The 18,533-nt window shown below is 34.2% G+C and overlaps 1 protein-coding gene across 4 annotated transcripts in view; it reads left to right on the forward strand.

The window, feature by feature from the left end:
* The window catches only part of LOC136849218 (uncharacterized), a 760,295-nt gene that overhangs the window by 522,242 nt on the left and 219,520 nt on the right, over nucleotides 1-18,533 (forward strand). For all 4 annotated transcript variants that reach the window (XM_067122421.1, XM_067122439.1, XM_067122450.1 and 1 more), the window contains exon 11: nucleotides 6,937-7,109. In XM_067122421.1, coding sequence (XP_066978522.1) covers nucleotides 6,937-7,109 — 173 coding nt within the window. The remainder of the gene's footprint in view (nucleotides 1-6,936; nucleotides 7,110-18,533) is intronic.

Here is an 18,533-nt window from a genome sequence, read left to right on the forward strand (position 1 = left end):
CACACACAAACCCAACTTTTCACAGGAACTAACTAACTAATGGGCATACACGATTTTTTTCAGACACGAAATTCTCGAGAAACCCTGCAGAAGTGGGTGTTTAATTTTTGAAGTAATTTACAAGTTTTCATGCTTTTATGTGTAAAATCTGTATGAAAAATGCATTTCATTCTTTTATGTGCAAAATCTGTATGAGAAATGCATTTCATGCTTCTATGTGTAAAATCTGTATGAAAAATGCATTTCATGTTTTAATGTGCAAAATCTCTGAGAAATGCATTTCATGATTTCATGTGTAAAATCTCTATGAAAAATGCATTTCATGCTTTCATGTGTAAAATATGTATCGAAAATGTATTATTTTTATTTTTGTACATGCATAAATATGATGCAAAGGTAATTTCAGCACATTCATTTAGTGTACTTTTACAAGATGTGATACCCATTTGCAAAGTTACTGCACTTTTCAAAGACGATACCCCTGCAGAAAATGCTTGTTTAATGTTTGAATTACATTTATAAGTTTTCATGCTTTTAACTATAAAATCGATATGGAAAATTTATATTTATATTTCTGTACATAAATATCATACAAGTATTATGTTCATTTGCAAAGTCTTTGTCACAAGGACTTTACATGACCTTGAGATGAGGTTGTTCAGTCGCGCTCATTTGATAAAATGAATTCGTTAAAGCGAATAAAATATACTATAGAGGTCCCACTCACAACAGACAAATAGATTTCAACAACAAAATAAAGCTTCCGTGATGACGAAAACATCCAAAAAGCCACCGAACAACTCAGGTCTAACAATCCCTTCATTTTCCATTATCCCAAATCCATCGGGAGTTCGCTCATTAACATATACTTAAATAACAAAGGGGAAGAAGCTGGAGTTTACAAGATACCGTGCAGCAATTGTAATGACATTTACGTAGGCGAGACAGGTAGATCGCTCTCGCAAATAATAACAGAGCACAAAACATCAGTACGTTATGCTTGGAGAGTTCGGGATTTTCCTACATATCAGAAATACAGGACATGTCATAAACTGGAGTGGGGAGTTGGTTTTCAAAAGTAGCTGTCCGAACAAAAGAAAGTTGCTGGAATCTGCTATCATCAATCAAACCAACAATATGAACCTGTCAGGAGGACATTGGAAATCGGACGACATTGATGCTTTAATCCTCAGACCCCTCCTGAAGAAGATGACCCAAGAAACGCGACCTCCAGATCCGTCGCAAACGGAGCTAATGAGGCCAAAAACCACTAGGGAATTGGTCATTCTCCTCCTCCTTAGAAACGGTCACCTTCATACCATCAGAGACTTAAGGCCACACCTTTATGTTTTGTATATATACCCTTGTAACATTTCATCTGTCCATATTCTACCAGTGAACAGGGGCACAGAAGCAAGTGCCCAAAATATATGGTTTCAACGTTTAAATAGTGTTTTATGGGCCTTCTTATATTCATATATATATATATATATATATATATATATATATATATATATATATATATATATATATATATATATATATATATATAATTATATATATATACAGTATATAATATATATATATATATATATAATTATATATATATACAGTATATGTATATATATATATATATATATATATATATATATATATATATATATATATATATATATATATATATATATATATATATATATATATATATATATATAATATATATACATATATATATATATATATATATATATATATATATATATATATATATATATATATATATATAATTTATGTTAATAACATATTGTTTTTTATGATTTTTTCATATTTAAAAGGACATTTATTTTGTCTTAGCCAAGAAGTGAAGATGTGAAATCTGCGTGCAATAATTAAAATAGACAAAGCTCATTTTATTGTAGGCTACTATAGAATTTTTGTATATGGTAAACAAAGAAGATATGCATTCTATATCCCAGTATCCATGCTATAAAGAATATTAACTAAGTATAATTCGAAAGTAAAAGAGCATTTAGCAACAGTAAGTGGCTGATGATGAATCATGATTAAAACTGTGGCATAATAAGATTGTTAATAGTAAAAGATGTCCGAATGATCTCCGCAGCAGTCGGTGGAAAGGAAACTTTGTTCTTAGCCGACCTCCCTTGGCCCTTCTTCTTGGGTAGACATCCCATATTCTTGGCCACAACGAATGGGCTCTAAAAAATGGTATCCAACAACTGCTACAAAGTGTGTCTAAAAATAGAACTCCTATCAGGACCGCCGATACATTTCATTAAATTTTTATTAATTCAAATATCTGTCCGTGCATTAGCATTAGTATCATCTCCAAACTCCTCTGCATCTGTTGGGAATTCAGTATTTCCAATAATTTGACGGAATTTCCAGCTTAGAATAGATATTCAAAAGAAAATAGCTGGCTGCAATCAGCCATTCAGAAGCAACCTTACATCCAGTCATTCATTTGACGTTTTATGTAAATATTTGAACTCTAATCTAATGTAGCTAATTGTGTTCAGAAACATTTGAACGGGACTGGTCAGGGTTATGGTATTCGATAACTGAATTTGTCCTAATGCAAACCACTGTTAAGAAATTGAATAAGAAAACTACACTTTTATTATGAAGTTTGACAGAATTAACACAATATTTTCAGTCGTTGTAGCTACATTATTTATCGTTTAAATGGGAAATCAGAACTACCTACAAATAGTTTAGGAGTAAGAGGAAAAATTGTTAACGAAGCTATACATGCTTCGACAGTTCATGGTCTCAACTTTACAAACAACTCCTCCCTCTTCCCGCACGCATATTCCTGAAGTCTGGAAGCTCTCGTATATTAGAACCAATCAGAGCGTGATTTGGAGTGGTGACGTTGTGAGACCCCGCCCTCCTAGTAAGAGTCAGTGTGCACTATGGAAATAGCAATACAGACCTAGCACTGAAGAAGTTCCTCAAGAGTCTGAATTCAATAAAAACTCCAAACCAGTTGAACAGTTTTCTGCATTGCACTGGAAGTGCAATAAGGAATGGCGGAGCTGGGCGAGGTAAGATATCTTGTCAGCCAACCTCCATCGCAAGACGCTCAACTGGCAGGCCAAGAGGAGCTGCACCACTGTGTTTATAAAGGCTGCCATCAAACAGGTGCTGGCTGTGTCATCACAACCCAAACATCCCCGTAATTTGGCTCACAACATTTCTTGCAACGTGGCTAATGGAAAATCTCATGGCACAGATCTTTAAGTGGAAAATAGTGATACTTATGTATTTTTTTTATTGGCAGATATTTAATTCAAATGCAAAGGGGGAAACTTATTTTCTGCATTTTATTTCTCTCACTTCACAATAGTTTTTGATTAGTGTTAAAGCATCATATTAATTTTATGTATTTATTATAGCTCTTAAGACAAATGAATTATTAAATTTTTATTGTGTCTGGTTGACAATGGAACTGTGCAATTTGGATTCGATCAACTTTGGAATGATGTACAGTATGAATAATCTTTTGTATATAATTTTTTTTCTCATATTTCAAGCTATGCAGTTGCTTGATCAGTGTTGATTTAAAAATTTACCATGAAATATCAGCAAAGGAAAACTTGTTGGTATCCGAGGCTGCAATGGTAATATGTATAAAATAAGCAAAGCAAAAGTTGTGCATAGTTTAGGATATCTGCACAACAAAACCTGTGCATAGCCTAGGTTGCAATAGATAAGGTAAATTTGTACTTTAGGATTTATCTGTGCTAAAAGGTAAATTTTATGTTTTCTGGTATATTTTTCTTTGATTAGAATGAATTTCCTACTCATTTCCATTGGATATTATAAACATATATGACTTTTTTTTCTTACTTATTTCAACATAGAATTAGCCTAGCCTAACCAAACCCAACCACCTAACCTAAAATAAAGATCTATATTTCCTCTCACACCATGTATACCTCCGAACATGACTCGTACCATCTGTATTCTAGCCTAAACTGTCTTTAAACAGGTAAATTTCATAAATATTGAGTCAAAACTACAAAACAATCACAGAAAATATATATGTACATAAGCAGCAAAGAACAAATCAACTTGCAGTGGAAATATATGTGATCAACAAAGCAAAATTTGCACATGCTGAAGAGTGCAATGATTCCAATGAAAATTCAGTTAAAGTAACAAAAATCTTAAACTTTCAGCCTATATTGGTCTACTCTATGTACTAAATGCCTACATGTCTAGGCCAATATGAGTAGTTAAGTAATTTCCAGGGGTGAAGTATTATGTAATGAAGCAGCTGATTGCCAGCAGCTCTTCCGTGTGTTTTTCATTGAGCAATGTTGACATATGCCTTGCGTATTGCAGTACCTTTTTAATAACTATATTTACCAATATTATAACCTATTAATTAAATAAGATTATATTTTCAAAACTGGTGCTTCTGCATAAATTATGTAATGAAGCAGCGGATTGCCAGGGAGATAGCATCATAGCAGCTCTTTTTAGAGTGTTTCATTGAGCATTGTTGCCATATGCCTTATGTATCCTAGTTCTTTTTATGATACATAAGCGCCAGGGGTAAATATTAGCTGGTACTACATATTTGATACATATTTTCTGTATACATCTATAATAACTATATTTACCAATATTATAACCTATTATATAAGATTATATTTTCAAAACTGGTGTTTTTGCATGAATTAAGAAAAGTGTATAGGTGGAAATACTACAAGGGCGGAGTCTCACGATGTCACCGCTCCAAATCTCGCTCTGATTGGTTCTAATATCCGAGAGGTTTATTTTCTTCCAGACTTCAGGAATATGCTTCCCGCACCCCCCCCCCGTCCCTCCTATATTTCCTACGTCAGTCTCAAGAGCCAAACGCAAGTGTGTGATGATATGACATTATGTAATTTTCCTCTGATACGTCTTATATAATAAAAAAAATCACATATAAAACCATGAATCATGTAGTTTGTTCGTCAACTTTTTACTTTGTCAGGTCATTTTGTTTCTTTTGAAATAATCAAGTGAATATATACTAACAGGTAAGGAAACATCTCCACCAATAAGCCTTGCCTTTGAGACAGAGAAGTCATTCATATTTTCAACAGTTTCTACTACATAAACAAAAGCGGCGTTACCATTTAGCGTTTCTTGTGAACGCAGGAGGTAAAAGGAATCATTTCCCTGACGGTACAACATAGGGTTTTGTTTAAAATTAAATTTCACTTAAGTATCTTTAATCTTGCTGCTTATCCATTTCAGGCTTGGCTAACATGTGACTAATTCTAAAATGGCCGCCACCATCAGCCAGTCATGGTTTTATCTTTATGGCCAAGTAACACAACAACTCTTAAAATTTCATGAACACTAACTGTACAATACAGATCACTGCTTTAACAACCAGTCACTATGATCCTGGTCATGGCACCAATTTATTCCGACTCGTTCGGAATAAGTGTAGCATTTCAAATTGCAAGTGATTATATAGCCTAAACAGTTTGAAATGTACTAACCTAATGGTAGCCTAAGTTTTATGCTATGATGCCCAGGTTACTTTTAACTATATTATATAACTCATAATCAAAACCATATTATGTTGTGTATATTTTTGAAGACATAAATGGTACAAACTTACTGTTATTTCAGTTGACATAGTCAGTGTCCTTAACCTGAGTTGTTATTGAGGTTGGCAGGAGCACAATCTCTCCTTCGTAACCCTCGTTTCAAGAACTCTCCAAGAAATTCTCCTTATCCTACTGTATGCATACCTTACTAAAGGAAATCTCCCTAAAAGGTCTTTAAATGTGAGGGAATACTTAAGTGAATTTGATGGCACCAACAATTATGGCTGAATCTCCTGAGTCATTCCTAGGTACAACTGCACTGCATCAGAGTAGTAAAGAGACAAACTTTCCTGACCGTCATTGACCAACACGAAATGTTCGACTAACAACCGAACCAACAAACATCCGATGACCGATACCTAAGCACTATTACCCGTATACTTACAATTTAATACATGAAATAACCAAACAGCACTTTTCACAAATAAGCACATACAACAAAACATAACACCTTTCTTCCACATAATACGCATTTCCACTTTACATAAATAAGGAAGAGACACAAAACTATACCACAACTTGCGGAAAAGTATAATCTCTCTTGTTGAAGTTTCGACATTAGTACTTCATCTCATTTATTTTTTGGATCTCCTCATCTTGCTCTCCAACCATTCCAACTGTCTTTTCACTGTCTTCAGAACTGAGTTGCAGAAAATGTCCCGGGGCTTGGCTGTATAGCTGGAATTCATATAGCTAGTCATGCTATTCATTGATGAATATGGCATCTGTATGGAGTTGATTCATATGAACATACGAGGCTGTTATCTGTAAATACAAAGTAGGTTTACAGTGAATTCATGAATTCATGGAAGGAGTCAATGTAGTTCAATAAGAATTCCTTGTGTGGATAGTAAGCAGTACAGTCCCTTGGATTGACAGAGGTATTTTAGACTAGTGCCTAGACTGTACTACAGAAGGAATATACAAAAATTTTTTTTAATTATGCCTTGCTAAGATAGATGGGGCAGAGCCCAGTCTCATATGCCTGTGTCTTTGATACCATCAAATATGTGTACACATGGCCAGCAGTTGCAGTGTGTTGAGCACCAAAATATTCTTTCTATATTTAACCAATGTGTACTCTCCTAAATGAACAAACTTTTCTCTCCATAAGCGTTATTTTTATGCTGTATACTACGTACAGAACAAAACACTTCCTGAAGAAGAATTTTGTTTTTTATGACTATAAGCAGACTATACAAATTTTTAATTTTAACTCATGTACTGTTTTTGGTGTAAAAGAATTTGTACAAATTTGTGTTATAAAGCTCTGTAGTGAATCTATTTGTTTTCATTTCAGTCCAATAGTATCCAGTGACTTGAAAGATGGTGAAAGGAATAGAGAACAAATGGATAAGCAGTTAAGTATAGGACAGCTTCATAACTCCCTGCATCAGCAGTATCAGCAGCAGAAGCAGCAGCAGCAGCAGCAGCAGCAGCAGCAGCAGCAGCAGCAGCAGCAGCATCAACAAGGTACAGTATATCGAAATTCAACTCGTAATTTACTTAGAACCTCCTCATTCTTACAGCCTCTTTAAAAATATTCTTTCACAATTTATGTATCTAAGAAAATGATGCTGATAAAACATTGTGATGCATTTGATGATAGTAGTCTCAATGGCTGATATTTATTATTGTGAAAGTAAGTGAAAGCATACATAATGAGACTTAAGGTAAGTTGATGAATATATTTGATAACTGATAGTACCTGTATCACAGTATTGTTTGATCCTACTTGGTCACACTTATTTTTTGGTGAATTATAACCAAGATAGGAGAATTCAGTAATATTTATAGTCAAGATAAAAGTGCAAAAACTTTTGGAAAATTGTGAAAATTTAATAGTTTCAATCAAGAAAAAAGTGAAAAGAATGTAGAAAGATAATTGTAGGAATTTGTAGAGGTGGTATTTAAAAAATTTTTCAGACTTACTAAAATATGATGTTGGTTTTTAATGAATATGTAGTTATTCCCCATAAACACAAAAAGTGTATTTCTGAGTTCGTCCCTGTGTCACCCGGTGAAATTCCTTCTTGCACGAATTTCTAGGTATAAATATTGCTAAATATACCAGAGAAAAAAGTTATCAGGAATGCTGGGGTTACTACCCCCAGATCGAGCGTCTTCTTATATCAAGAAGGCGTCGGTATGGATAAGGGTGAGTGAACAAATCACAGCCACAGAACCACACTCGAAAGACATCCCAATGGCAAAATCCCTCGGAAGAACGAAGAGCCGTTCCAGCTCCCCCACTCACCCGCCCTCCAAACGGCGACCCCAGCGCCATCTGAACTCATTCCAGTCTAGCACCACCCCCAGGCTTGGCATGCCAAAGCAGGGGGGGAAACCAGATACTGGGAGGGTCACCAGGTGACACAGGGCCTCCCTCAGAAATAGATTTTTCCTTTGTCAAAATCCCTTTTCTGAGTTCGTCCCTGTGTCACCTAGTGAAATAGTAAAGGAGAATCATGCCAAGCCTTTTGACGTCTCATTTTCCTTCACAATCATTTTTTACTTTTGACAGCTCATTACCCTCCTTGATCATGTTTGACTTTGGTGTCTCATTACCCTTGACGATCATTTTTGACTTTTGACATCTCATTATCCTCCACGATCATTTTTGAATTTTGACATCTCATTAACCACCACGATCGTTTTTAACTTTTGATGTCTCATTACCCCTCATGATCAATTTTGACTTTTTGATGCCTCATTTACCCTCCACGGCCATTTTTTACTTTTGTCGTCTCATTACCCTTCAGGATCATTTTTAACTTTTGACGTCTCATTACCCTTCACAATCATTTTCGACTTTTGACGTCTCATTACCCTTCGCTATAACTTTTTACTTTTAAAGTCTCATTACCCTTCACGATCATTTTTTTCTTACCCTTCACGATCATTTTTCACTTTTGAAATCTAATTACCCTTCACGATCAATTTTGACTTTTGACGTCTCATTACCCTTCACTATCATTTTTTACTTTTGACATCCCATTACCCTTCACGATCATTTTTTACTTTTGACATCTCATTACCCTCCACGATCATTTTTGAATTTTGACGTCTCATTACCCTTCACGATCATTTTTTACTTGTGACGTCTCATTACCCTAAACGAACATTTTTGACTTTTGTCGTCTCATTACCCTTCTTGATCATTTTTTACTTATGACGTTTTATTACCCTTCACTATCATTTTTGACTTTTGACGTCTCATTACTCCTCTCGGTCATTTTTGACTTTTGACGTCTCATTACCCTCCTCGATTGTTTATGACTTTTGACATCTCATTACCCTTTGCGATCGTTTTTGACTTTTGAGGTTTCATTACCCTCCATGATCATTTTTGACTTTTGACGTCTCATTACTCTTCTTGATAATTTTTGACTTTTGACGTCTCATTACCCTCAGCGATCGTTTTTGACTTTTGACGTCTCATTACCCTTTGCGATCGTTTTTGACTTTTGATGTCTCATTACCCTCCACGATCATTTTTGACTTTTGACGTCTCATTACTCTTCTTGATCATTTTTGACTTTTGACCTCTCATTACCCTTCACAATCATTTTTTACTTTTTACGCCTCATTACCCTCCACGATCATTTTTGAGTTTTGACATCTTATTACCCTTCAGGATCATTTTTTACTTTTGACGTCTGATTACCCTCCACGATCAGTTGTTACTTTTGATATCTCATTACCCTCCACGATCATTTTTGACTTTTGACATCTCTTTACCCTCTATGATCATTTTTGACTTTTGACATCACATTACCTTCCTTGATCATTTTTGACTTTTGACATCTCTTTACCCTTTATGATCATTTTTGACTTTTAACATCTCATTACCCTCCACGATCATTTTTGACTTTTGATATCTCATTACCCTTCACGATCATTTTTTACTTTTGTTATCTCATTACCCTTCACGATCATTTTTGACTTTTGACATCTCTTTACCCTTTATGATCATTTTTGACTTTTGACATCTCATTGCCCTCCACAATCATTTTTGAGTTTTGAAGTTTCATTGCCCTTCACAATCATTTTTTACTTTTGACGTCTCATTATCCTTCATGACCTTTTTTGACTTTTGACATCTCATTACCCTCCACGATCATTTTTGGCTTTTGACGTCTTATTACTCTTCTCGATCATTTTTGGCTTTTGACGTCTCATTACCCTCCACGATCATTTTTGACTTTTGACGTCTTATTACCCTTCACGCTTATTTTTGACCTTTTACGTCTCATTACCCTTTATGATCGTTTTTGACTTTTGACGTCTCATTACCCTTCACGATCATTTTTTACTTTTGATGTTTCATTACCCTTCACAATCATTTTTGACTACCTTTCACCATTATTTTTGACTTATGACATATCATTACCTTCCTCAATTATTTATGGCTTTAGACGTCTCGTTACCCTCCATGATTATTTATGACTTTTGATGTCTCATTTCCCTTTACAATCATTTTTGACTTTTGACATATCATTGCCCTCTACAGTTATTTTTGACTTTTGACGTGTCATTACCCTCCACAGTCATTTTTTACTTTCAATTCTCATTACCCTCCACAGTCATTTTTGAGTTTTGATGTCTCATTACCCTTCATGATCATTTTTGAGTTTTGATGTCTCATTACCCTTCATGATCATTTTTGAGTTTTGATGTCTCATTACCCTTCATGATCATTTTTGACTTTTGACGTCTCATTACCCTTCACGATCATTTTTTACTTTTGATGTCTCATTACCCTTCACATCCTTTTTTTATTTTTGATATTTCATTGCCCTCCATGATCATTTTTGACTTTTGATGTCTCATTACCATTCACGATCATTTTTGATTTTTGACATCTCATTACCCTTCATGATCATTTTTGATTTTTGACATCTCATTACCCTTCATGATCATTTATGATTTTTGATGTCTCATTACCCTGTATGATAATTTTTGACTTTTGACATCTAATTACCCTCCACGATTATTTTTGACTTTTGACGTCTCATTGCCTTTCACAATCATTTTTTACTTTTCACTGTCATTTTTGACTTTTGACGTGTCACTACCCTTTACGATCATTTTTGACTTTTGACATCTTGTTACTCTTCACGATTATTTTTGACTTTTGACGTCTCATTACCCCTTATGATAATTTTTTACTTTATCATCTCGTTACCCTTCACGATTATTTTTGACTTTTGACGTCTTAGTACTCTTCACAATCATTTTTGACTCTTGACGTCTCATTACCTTGACGATAATTTTTTACTTTTGACGTCTCATTACCTTCATGATCATTTTTAACTCTTGACGTCTCGTTACCTTTCACAATTATTTTTGACTTTTGACGTCTCATTACCCTCCACAATAATTTTTGGCTTTTGACGTCTCATTACCCTCCACAATCATTTTTGACTTTTGACATCTTATTACCCTTCACAACCATTTTTGACTCTTGATGTCTCATTACCATCCACAATCATTTTTTACTTGACTGTTTCATTTTCCTCCACAATCATTTTTTACTTTTGACGTCTCATATTACCCTCCACGATCAATTTTGACTTTTGACATCTCATTACCCTCCAACATCATTTTTGACTTTTGATGTCTTATTACCCTTCAGGATTATTTTTGACTCGTAATGTCTCATTACCCTCCACAATCATTTTTGACTTTTGACATCTCATTACCCTTTACGATCATTTTTGACTTGTGACGTCTCATTACCCTTGACGATCATTTTTGATTTGTGACGTCTCGTTACCGTTCTTGATGATTTTTTACTTTTGACGTCTCATTCCCCTTCATGATCATTTTTGACTTTTGATGTCTCATTAGTCTTCTCGATCATTTTTGACTTTTGACTTCTCATTACCCTCCACGATCGTTTTTGACTTTTGACGTCTCATTACCCTTTACCATATTTTATGACTTTTGACATACCCTCCACAATCATTTTTGACTTTTGACGTCTCATTACTCTTCTTGATCATTTTTTATTTTTGACGTCTCATTACCCTTCACATTCATTTTTGACTTTTGATGTCTCATTACCCCTCACAATTATTTTTGACCTTTTATGTGTCGTTACCCTTCATGATCATTTTTTACTTTTGACGTCTCATTACCCTTCACAATTATTTTTGACTTTTGACGTCTCATTACCCTCCACAATTGTTTTTAACTTTTGGCATCTTATTACCCTTCACAATCATTTTTGACTCTTGATGTCTCATTACCCTCCACAATTATTTTTTACTTGACTGTCTTAATACCCTCCACAATCATTTTTGAATTTTGACGTCTCATTACTGTTTACAATCATTTTTGAATTTTGACGTCTCATTACTCTCCACAATCATTTTTGGCATTTTACTTCTCATTACCTCCATAATCTTTTTTGAATTCTACATCTCATTACCCTCCACAATCATTTTTTACTTGACGGCTCATTACCCTCCATAATCATTTTTGACTTGTGGCATCTCATTACCCTTCACAATTATTTTTGACTTTTGACTTTCAGTACCCTCCACAATCATTTTTGACCTTTCACACCTCATTACCCTTCACAATCATTTTTCACTTTTGATGTCTCATTACCTTATACAACAATTTTTGACTTTTGACATCTCATTACCCTTCACAGTCATTTTTCAACTTTTGATATCTCATTACCCTTCACAATCATTTTTTACTTTTGACGTGTCATTACCCTTCACAATTATTCTTGAGTTGACATCTCATTACCCTTCACAGTCATTTTTGACTCGACGTCTCATTTCCTTTCACAATCATTTTTGATTTTTGACATGTCAGTATCCTTCACAATCATTTTTGACTTTATTCATCTTGTTACCCTCCACAATCATTTTTGACTTTTGACGTCTCATTACCCTTCACGATCATTTTTGACTTGTGACGTGTCATTACCCTCCACGATCATTTTTGACTTGTGACGTCTCATTACCCTCCACGATCATTTTTGACTTGTGACGTATCATTACCCTCCATGATCATTTTTTACTTTTGACATCTCATTACCCTCCACGATTATTTTTTACTTTTGACATCTCATTACCCTTCACGATCATTTTTGACTTGTGACATCTCGGTACCCTTAACGATTGTTTTTGACTTTTGACGTCTCATTACCGTTCTTGATGATTTTTTACTTTTGACGTCTCATTACCCTTCATGATCATTTTTGACTTTTGACGTCTCATTGCTAGTCTCGATCATTTTTGACTTATGACGCCTCATTACCCTCAACGATTATTTTTGACTTTTGACGTCTCATTACCCTTTACGATATTTTATGACTTTTGACATCTCATTACCCTCCACGATCATTTTTGACTTTTGACATCTCATTACTCTTTTTGATCATTTTTTACTTTTGACCTCTCATTGCCCTTCACGTTCATTTTTTACTTTTGATGTCTCATTACCTTTCACGGTTATTTTTGACCTTTTATGTCTCATTACCCTTCATGATCATTGTTGACTTTTGATGTCTCATTACCCTTCACAATTATTTTTAACTTTTGATGTCTCATTACCCTTCACAATTATTTTTAACTTTTGATGTCTCATTATCCTCCACAATCATTTTTAACTTTTGACATCTTATTACCCTTCACAATCATTTTTGACTTGATGTCTCATTACCCTTCACAATAATTTTTTACTTGACTGTCTCATTAACCTCCACAATCATTTTTGAATTTTGATGTCTCATTACTTCCACAATCTTTTTTGAATTTTGACGTCTCACTACCCTCCACAATCATTTTTTACTCGACGGCTCATTACCCTCCATAACCATTTTTGACTTTTGACATCTGATTACACTTCACAATTATTTTTTTACTTTTGATTTATCAGTCCCCTCCACAATCATTTTTTACTTTTGACTTCTCAGTACCCTCCTCAGTCATTTTTTACCTTTCACATCTCATTACCCTTCACAATCATTTTTCACTTTTGATCTCTCATTACCCTCTAAAACAATTTTTGACTTTTGACATCTCATTACCCTTCACAGTCATTTTTGACGTCTCATTACCCTTCACAGTCATTTTTAACTTTTGACATCTCATTACCCTTCACAATCATTTTTGACTTTTGACGTGGCATTACCCTTCACAAATATTTTTGACTTGATGTCTCATTACCCTTCACAGTCATTTTTTACTTTTGACATCTCATTTCCTTTCACAGTCATTTTTGATTTTTGATGTGTCGTTATCCTTCACAATCATTTATTACTTTATACATCTCATTACCCGCCACAATCATTTTTGACTTTTGATGTCTCATTAACCTTCGCAGTCATTCTTTACTATTGACGTCTCATTACCCTCCACAATCATTTTTTACTTTTGACGTCTCATTACCCTTCAGAATCATTGTTGACTTATGACATCTTATTACCTTCCACAATCATTTTTGACTCTTGACATCTCATTTCCCTCCATAATCTTTGACTTTTTCACGATCATTTTTGACTTTTGACCTCTCATTACCCTTCACGATCATTTTTGACATTTGACATATTATCACCCCTTGTGATCATTCTTGACTTTTGAGATCTCATTACACTTCACGATAATTTTTTACTTTTGACGTCTAATTACCCTTCACGATCATTTTTGACTTTTGATTTCTCATTACCCTTCACGATTATTTTTAGTTTTGACTTATTACCCTTGACAGTTATTTTTGATTTTGAAATCTCATTACCCTTCGCAATTATTTTTGACATTTGACGTCACATTACCTTTCACGATCATTTTTCCTTTTAACATCTCATTATCCTTCACGATCATTTTTGACTTTTGACGTCTTATTACCCTTCATGATCATATTTGTCTTTTGACGTGTCATTACCCTTCAAGATCATTTTTGACTTTGTCGTCTCATTACCCTTCACGATCATTGTAGACTTTTGACCTCTCAGTACCCTTCATGATTATTTTTTACTTTTAACGTCTCATTACTCTTGATAATTATTTTTTACTTTAACCTCTCATTACCCTTCGCAATAATTTTTGACTTTTGACGTCTCATTACCCTTCATGATAATTTTTCCTTTTAACATCTTATTACCCTTCACGATCATTTTTGACTTTTGACGTCTTATCACCCTTCACTATCATATTTGTCTTTTGACGTGTCATTACCCGTCAAGATCATTTTTTACTTTTGACGTCTAATTACCCTTCACGATCATTGTTGACTTTTGACCTCTCATTACCCTCTACGATCATTTTTGACTTTTGATATCTCATTACCCTTAATGTTTATTTTTGATGTCTCATTACCCTTAACATTCATTTTTGATGTCTCATTACCCTTCACGACTATTTTTGACGTCTCATTACCCTTCATGATCCTTTTTTACTTTTGATGTCTCATTACCCTTCACAATCATTTTGACTTTTCACTATTCTTGATGATCATTTTTGACATTTGAGGTCTCATTACCATTCACGATCGTTTCGACTTTTGACGTCTGATTACCCTTCACGATCATTTTTTAATTTTGATGTCTCATTACCCTTCACGATCATTTGTGGCTTTTGACTTCTCATTACCGTTCACGATCATTTTTGAATTTTGACATCTCATTACCCTTCACCATCATTTATAACTTTTGACGTCTCATTACCCTTTATGATTATTTTAGATATTTGATGTCTTATTACCATCCACGATTATTTTTGACTTTTGACATCTCATTACCCTTCAAGATTGTTTTTGACTTTTGACATCTCATTACCCTTCACGATTGTTTTTGACTTTTGACATCTCATTACCCTTCACGATTGTTTTTGACTTTCGACATCTCATTACCCTTCACGATTGTTTTTGAGTTTTGACGTCTCATTACCATTCACGATCATTTTTGACTTGACATGTCATTACCCTTCACAGTCATTTTTGACTTTTGACGTCTTATTACCCTTCACGATCATTTTTGACTTTTGACGTCTCATTACCCTTCATGATTATTTTTGACTTTTGACTTCTCATTACCCTTCACGATCATTTTTGACTTTTGACTTGTCATTACCCTTCACAATCATTTTTGAATTTTGACTCCTCTTTACCCTCCACAATCATTTTTTACTTTTGACGTGTCATTACCCTTCCCAATCATTTTTTACTTTTGACGTCTTATTACCCTTCACGATCATTTTTCACTTTTGAGGTCTCATTACCCTCCACAATCTTTTTTGAACTTTGACGTCTCATTACCCTTGACCATCATTTTCGACTTTTCACGTGTCGTTACCCTTCACGATCATTTTTAACTTTTGAGATCTCATTACCCGTCACCATCATTTTTGACGTCTCATTACCCTTCACGATCATTTTTTACTTTTCACTACCCTTGATGATCATTTTTGACCTTTGATGTCTTATTACCCTTCACGATAATTTTTGACTCTTGATATATCATTACCCTTCATGATCATTTTAGACTTTTGACGTCTCATTACAATTCACGATCATTTTTGACTTTTGACATCACATTACTCTTCACGATTGTTTTTAACTTTTGACGTTTCATTACCCTCCACGATCATTTCTGACTTGATATCTCATTATCCTTCATAATCATTTTTTACTTTTGACGTATAATTACCCTCCATCATCATTTTTGACTTTTGACGTCTCATTACCCCTCACGATCGTTTTTGATTTTTGACGTCTCATTACCCTTCACGATCGTTTTTGACTAATGACGTCTCATTACCCTTCATAATCATTTTTGACTTTTGACATCTCATTACCTTCCACAGTGATTTTTGACTTTTGACATTTCATTACCCTTCACAATCATTTTTGAATTTTGATGTCTCATTACCCATCCACAATCATTTTTGAATTTTTACGTCTCATTACCCATTATAATCATTTTTGATTTTTGACGTCTCATTACCCTTCACAGTCATTTTTTACTTTTGAAGTGTCATTACCCTTCACAGTCATTTTCGACTTGATGTGTCATTACCCTTCATAATCATTTTTGACTTTTGACCTCTCATTACCCTCTACAATAATTTTTGACTTTTGACTTGTCATTACCCTTCATGATCATTTTTGACTTTTGACGTCACATTACCCTCCACAATCATTTTTCACTTTTGATAACTCATTACCCTTTACGATAATTTTTGACTTTTGACATCTCATAACCCTTCACGATCATTTTTGACTTTGGACGTCTCATTACCCTTCATTATTGTTTTTGACTTTTGATGTCTCATTACCCTTCACTATCATTTTTGACTTTTGACATCTCATTACCCTCCACGATCATTTTTGACTTTTGACATCTCATTACCCTCCACGATCATTTTTGACTTTTGACGTCTCATTGCCTTTCATGGCCATTTTTGACTTTTGATGTCTCATTACCCTTTTCGATCATTTTTGACTTTTTACGTCTCACTACCCTTCATGATCATTTTTGACTCTTGACATCTCATTACCCTCAACCATCATTTTTGACTTTTGACGTCTCATTACCCTTTACGATCATTTTTGACTTTTGGCATCTCGTTACCCTTCACGATTATTTTTTAGTTTTGACGTGTCATTACCCTTCATGATCATTTTTGACTTTTGACATCTCATTACCCTTCACGATTATTTTTGACTTTTGACGTGTCATTACCCTTCACAATCATTTGTGACTTTTGACGTGTCATTACCCTTCACAATCATTTGTGACTTTTGACGTCTCATTACCCTTCACAATCATTTTTTACTTTTGATGTCTCATTACCCTTCATGATCATTTTTAACTTGACGTCTCACTACCATTCATGATCATTTTTGAGTTGACGTCTCATTACCTTTCATAATCATTTTTGAATTTCACATCTCATTACCCTTCACAGTTATTTTTGAGTTTTGACGTCTCATTACCATTCATAGTCATTTTTGACTTTTGACGTCTCATTTCCTTTCACAATCATTTTTGATTTTTGACGTGACATTATCCTTCACAGTCATTTTTGACTTTTAACATCTCATTACCCTTCGTAATCATTTTTGACTTTCGACATCTCATTACCCTTCACGATCATTTTTGACATTTGACATATTATCACCCTTCATGATCATTTTTGACATTTGAGATCTCATCACCCTTCACGATCATTTTTTAATTTTGATGTCTAATTATCCTTCACGATCATTTTTTACTTTTGATTTCTCATTACCCTTCACGATTGTTTTTTACTTTTGATTTCTCATTACCCTTCACGATTGTTTTTTACTTTTGACGTCTCGCTATCCTTGACAATATAATTGACTTTGACATCTCATTACCCTTCACAATCATTTTTGACACTTGACGTCACATTACCCTTCAATATCATTGTTGACTGTTGACGTCTCATTACCCTTCACGATCATTTTTGAATTTTGACGTCTTATTACCCTTCACAATCATTTTTGAATTTTGACGTCTTATTACCCTTCACAATCATATTTGTCTTTTGACGTTTCATTACCCTTCACGATCATTGTAGACTTTTGACATCTTATTACCCTTCATGATCATTGTAGACTTTTGACCTCTCATTGCACTTAAACGATCATTTTTGACTTTTGATATCTCATTACCCTTAACGACCATTTTTGACGTGTCATTACCCTTCACGATCATTTTTGATGTCTCATTACCCGTCACAAGCATTTTTTACTTTTGACGTATCATTGCCCTTCACAATCATTTTTTATTTTTCACTACTCTTGATGATCATTTTTACATTTGAGGTCTCATTACACTTCACGATCATTTTTGACTTTTGACGTCTCATTACCCTTCACGATCAGTTGTGGTTTTTGATGTTTCCTTAC

Source organism: Macrobrachium rosenbergii, chromosome 2 (assembly GCF_040412425.1).
Source record: "Macrobrachium rosenbergii isolate ZJJX-2024 chromosome 2, ASM4041242v1, whole genome shotgun sequence".
Classification (NCBI taxonomy): domain Eukaryota; kingdom Metazoa; phylum Arthropoda; class Malacostraca; order Decapoda; family Palaemonidae; genus Macrobrachium; species Macrobrachium rosenbergii.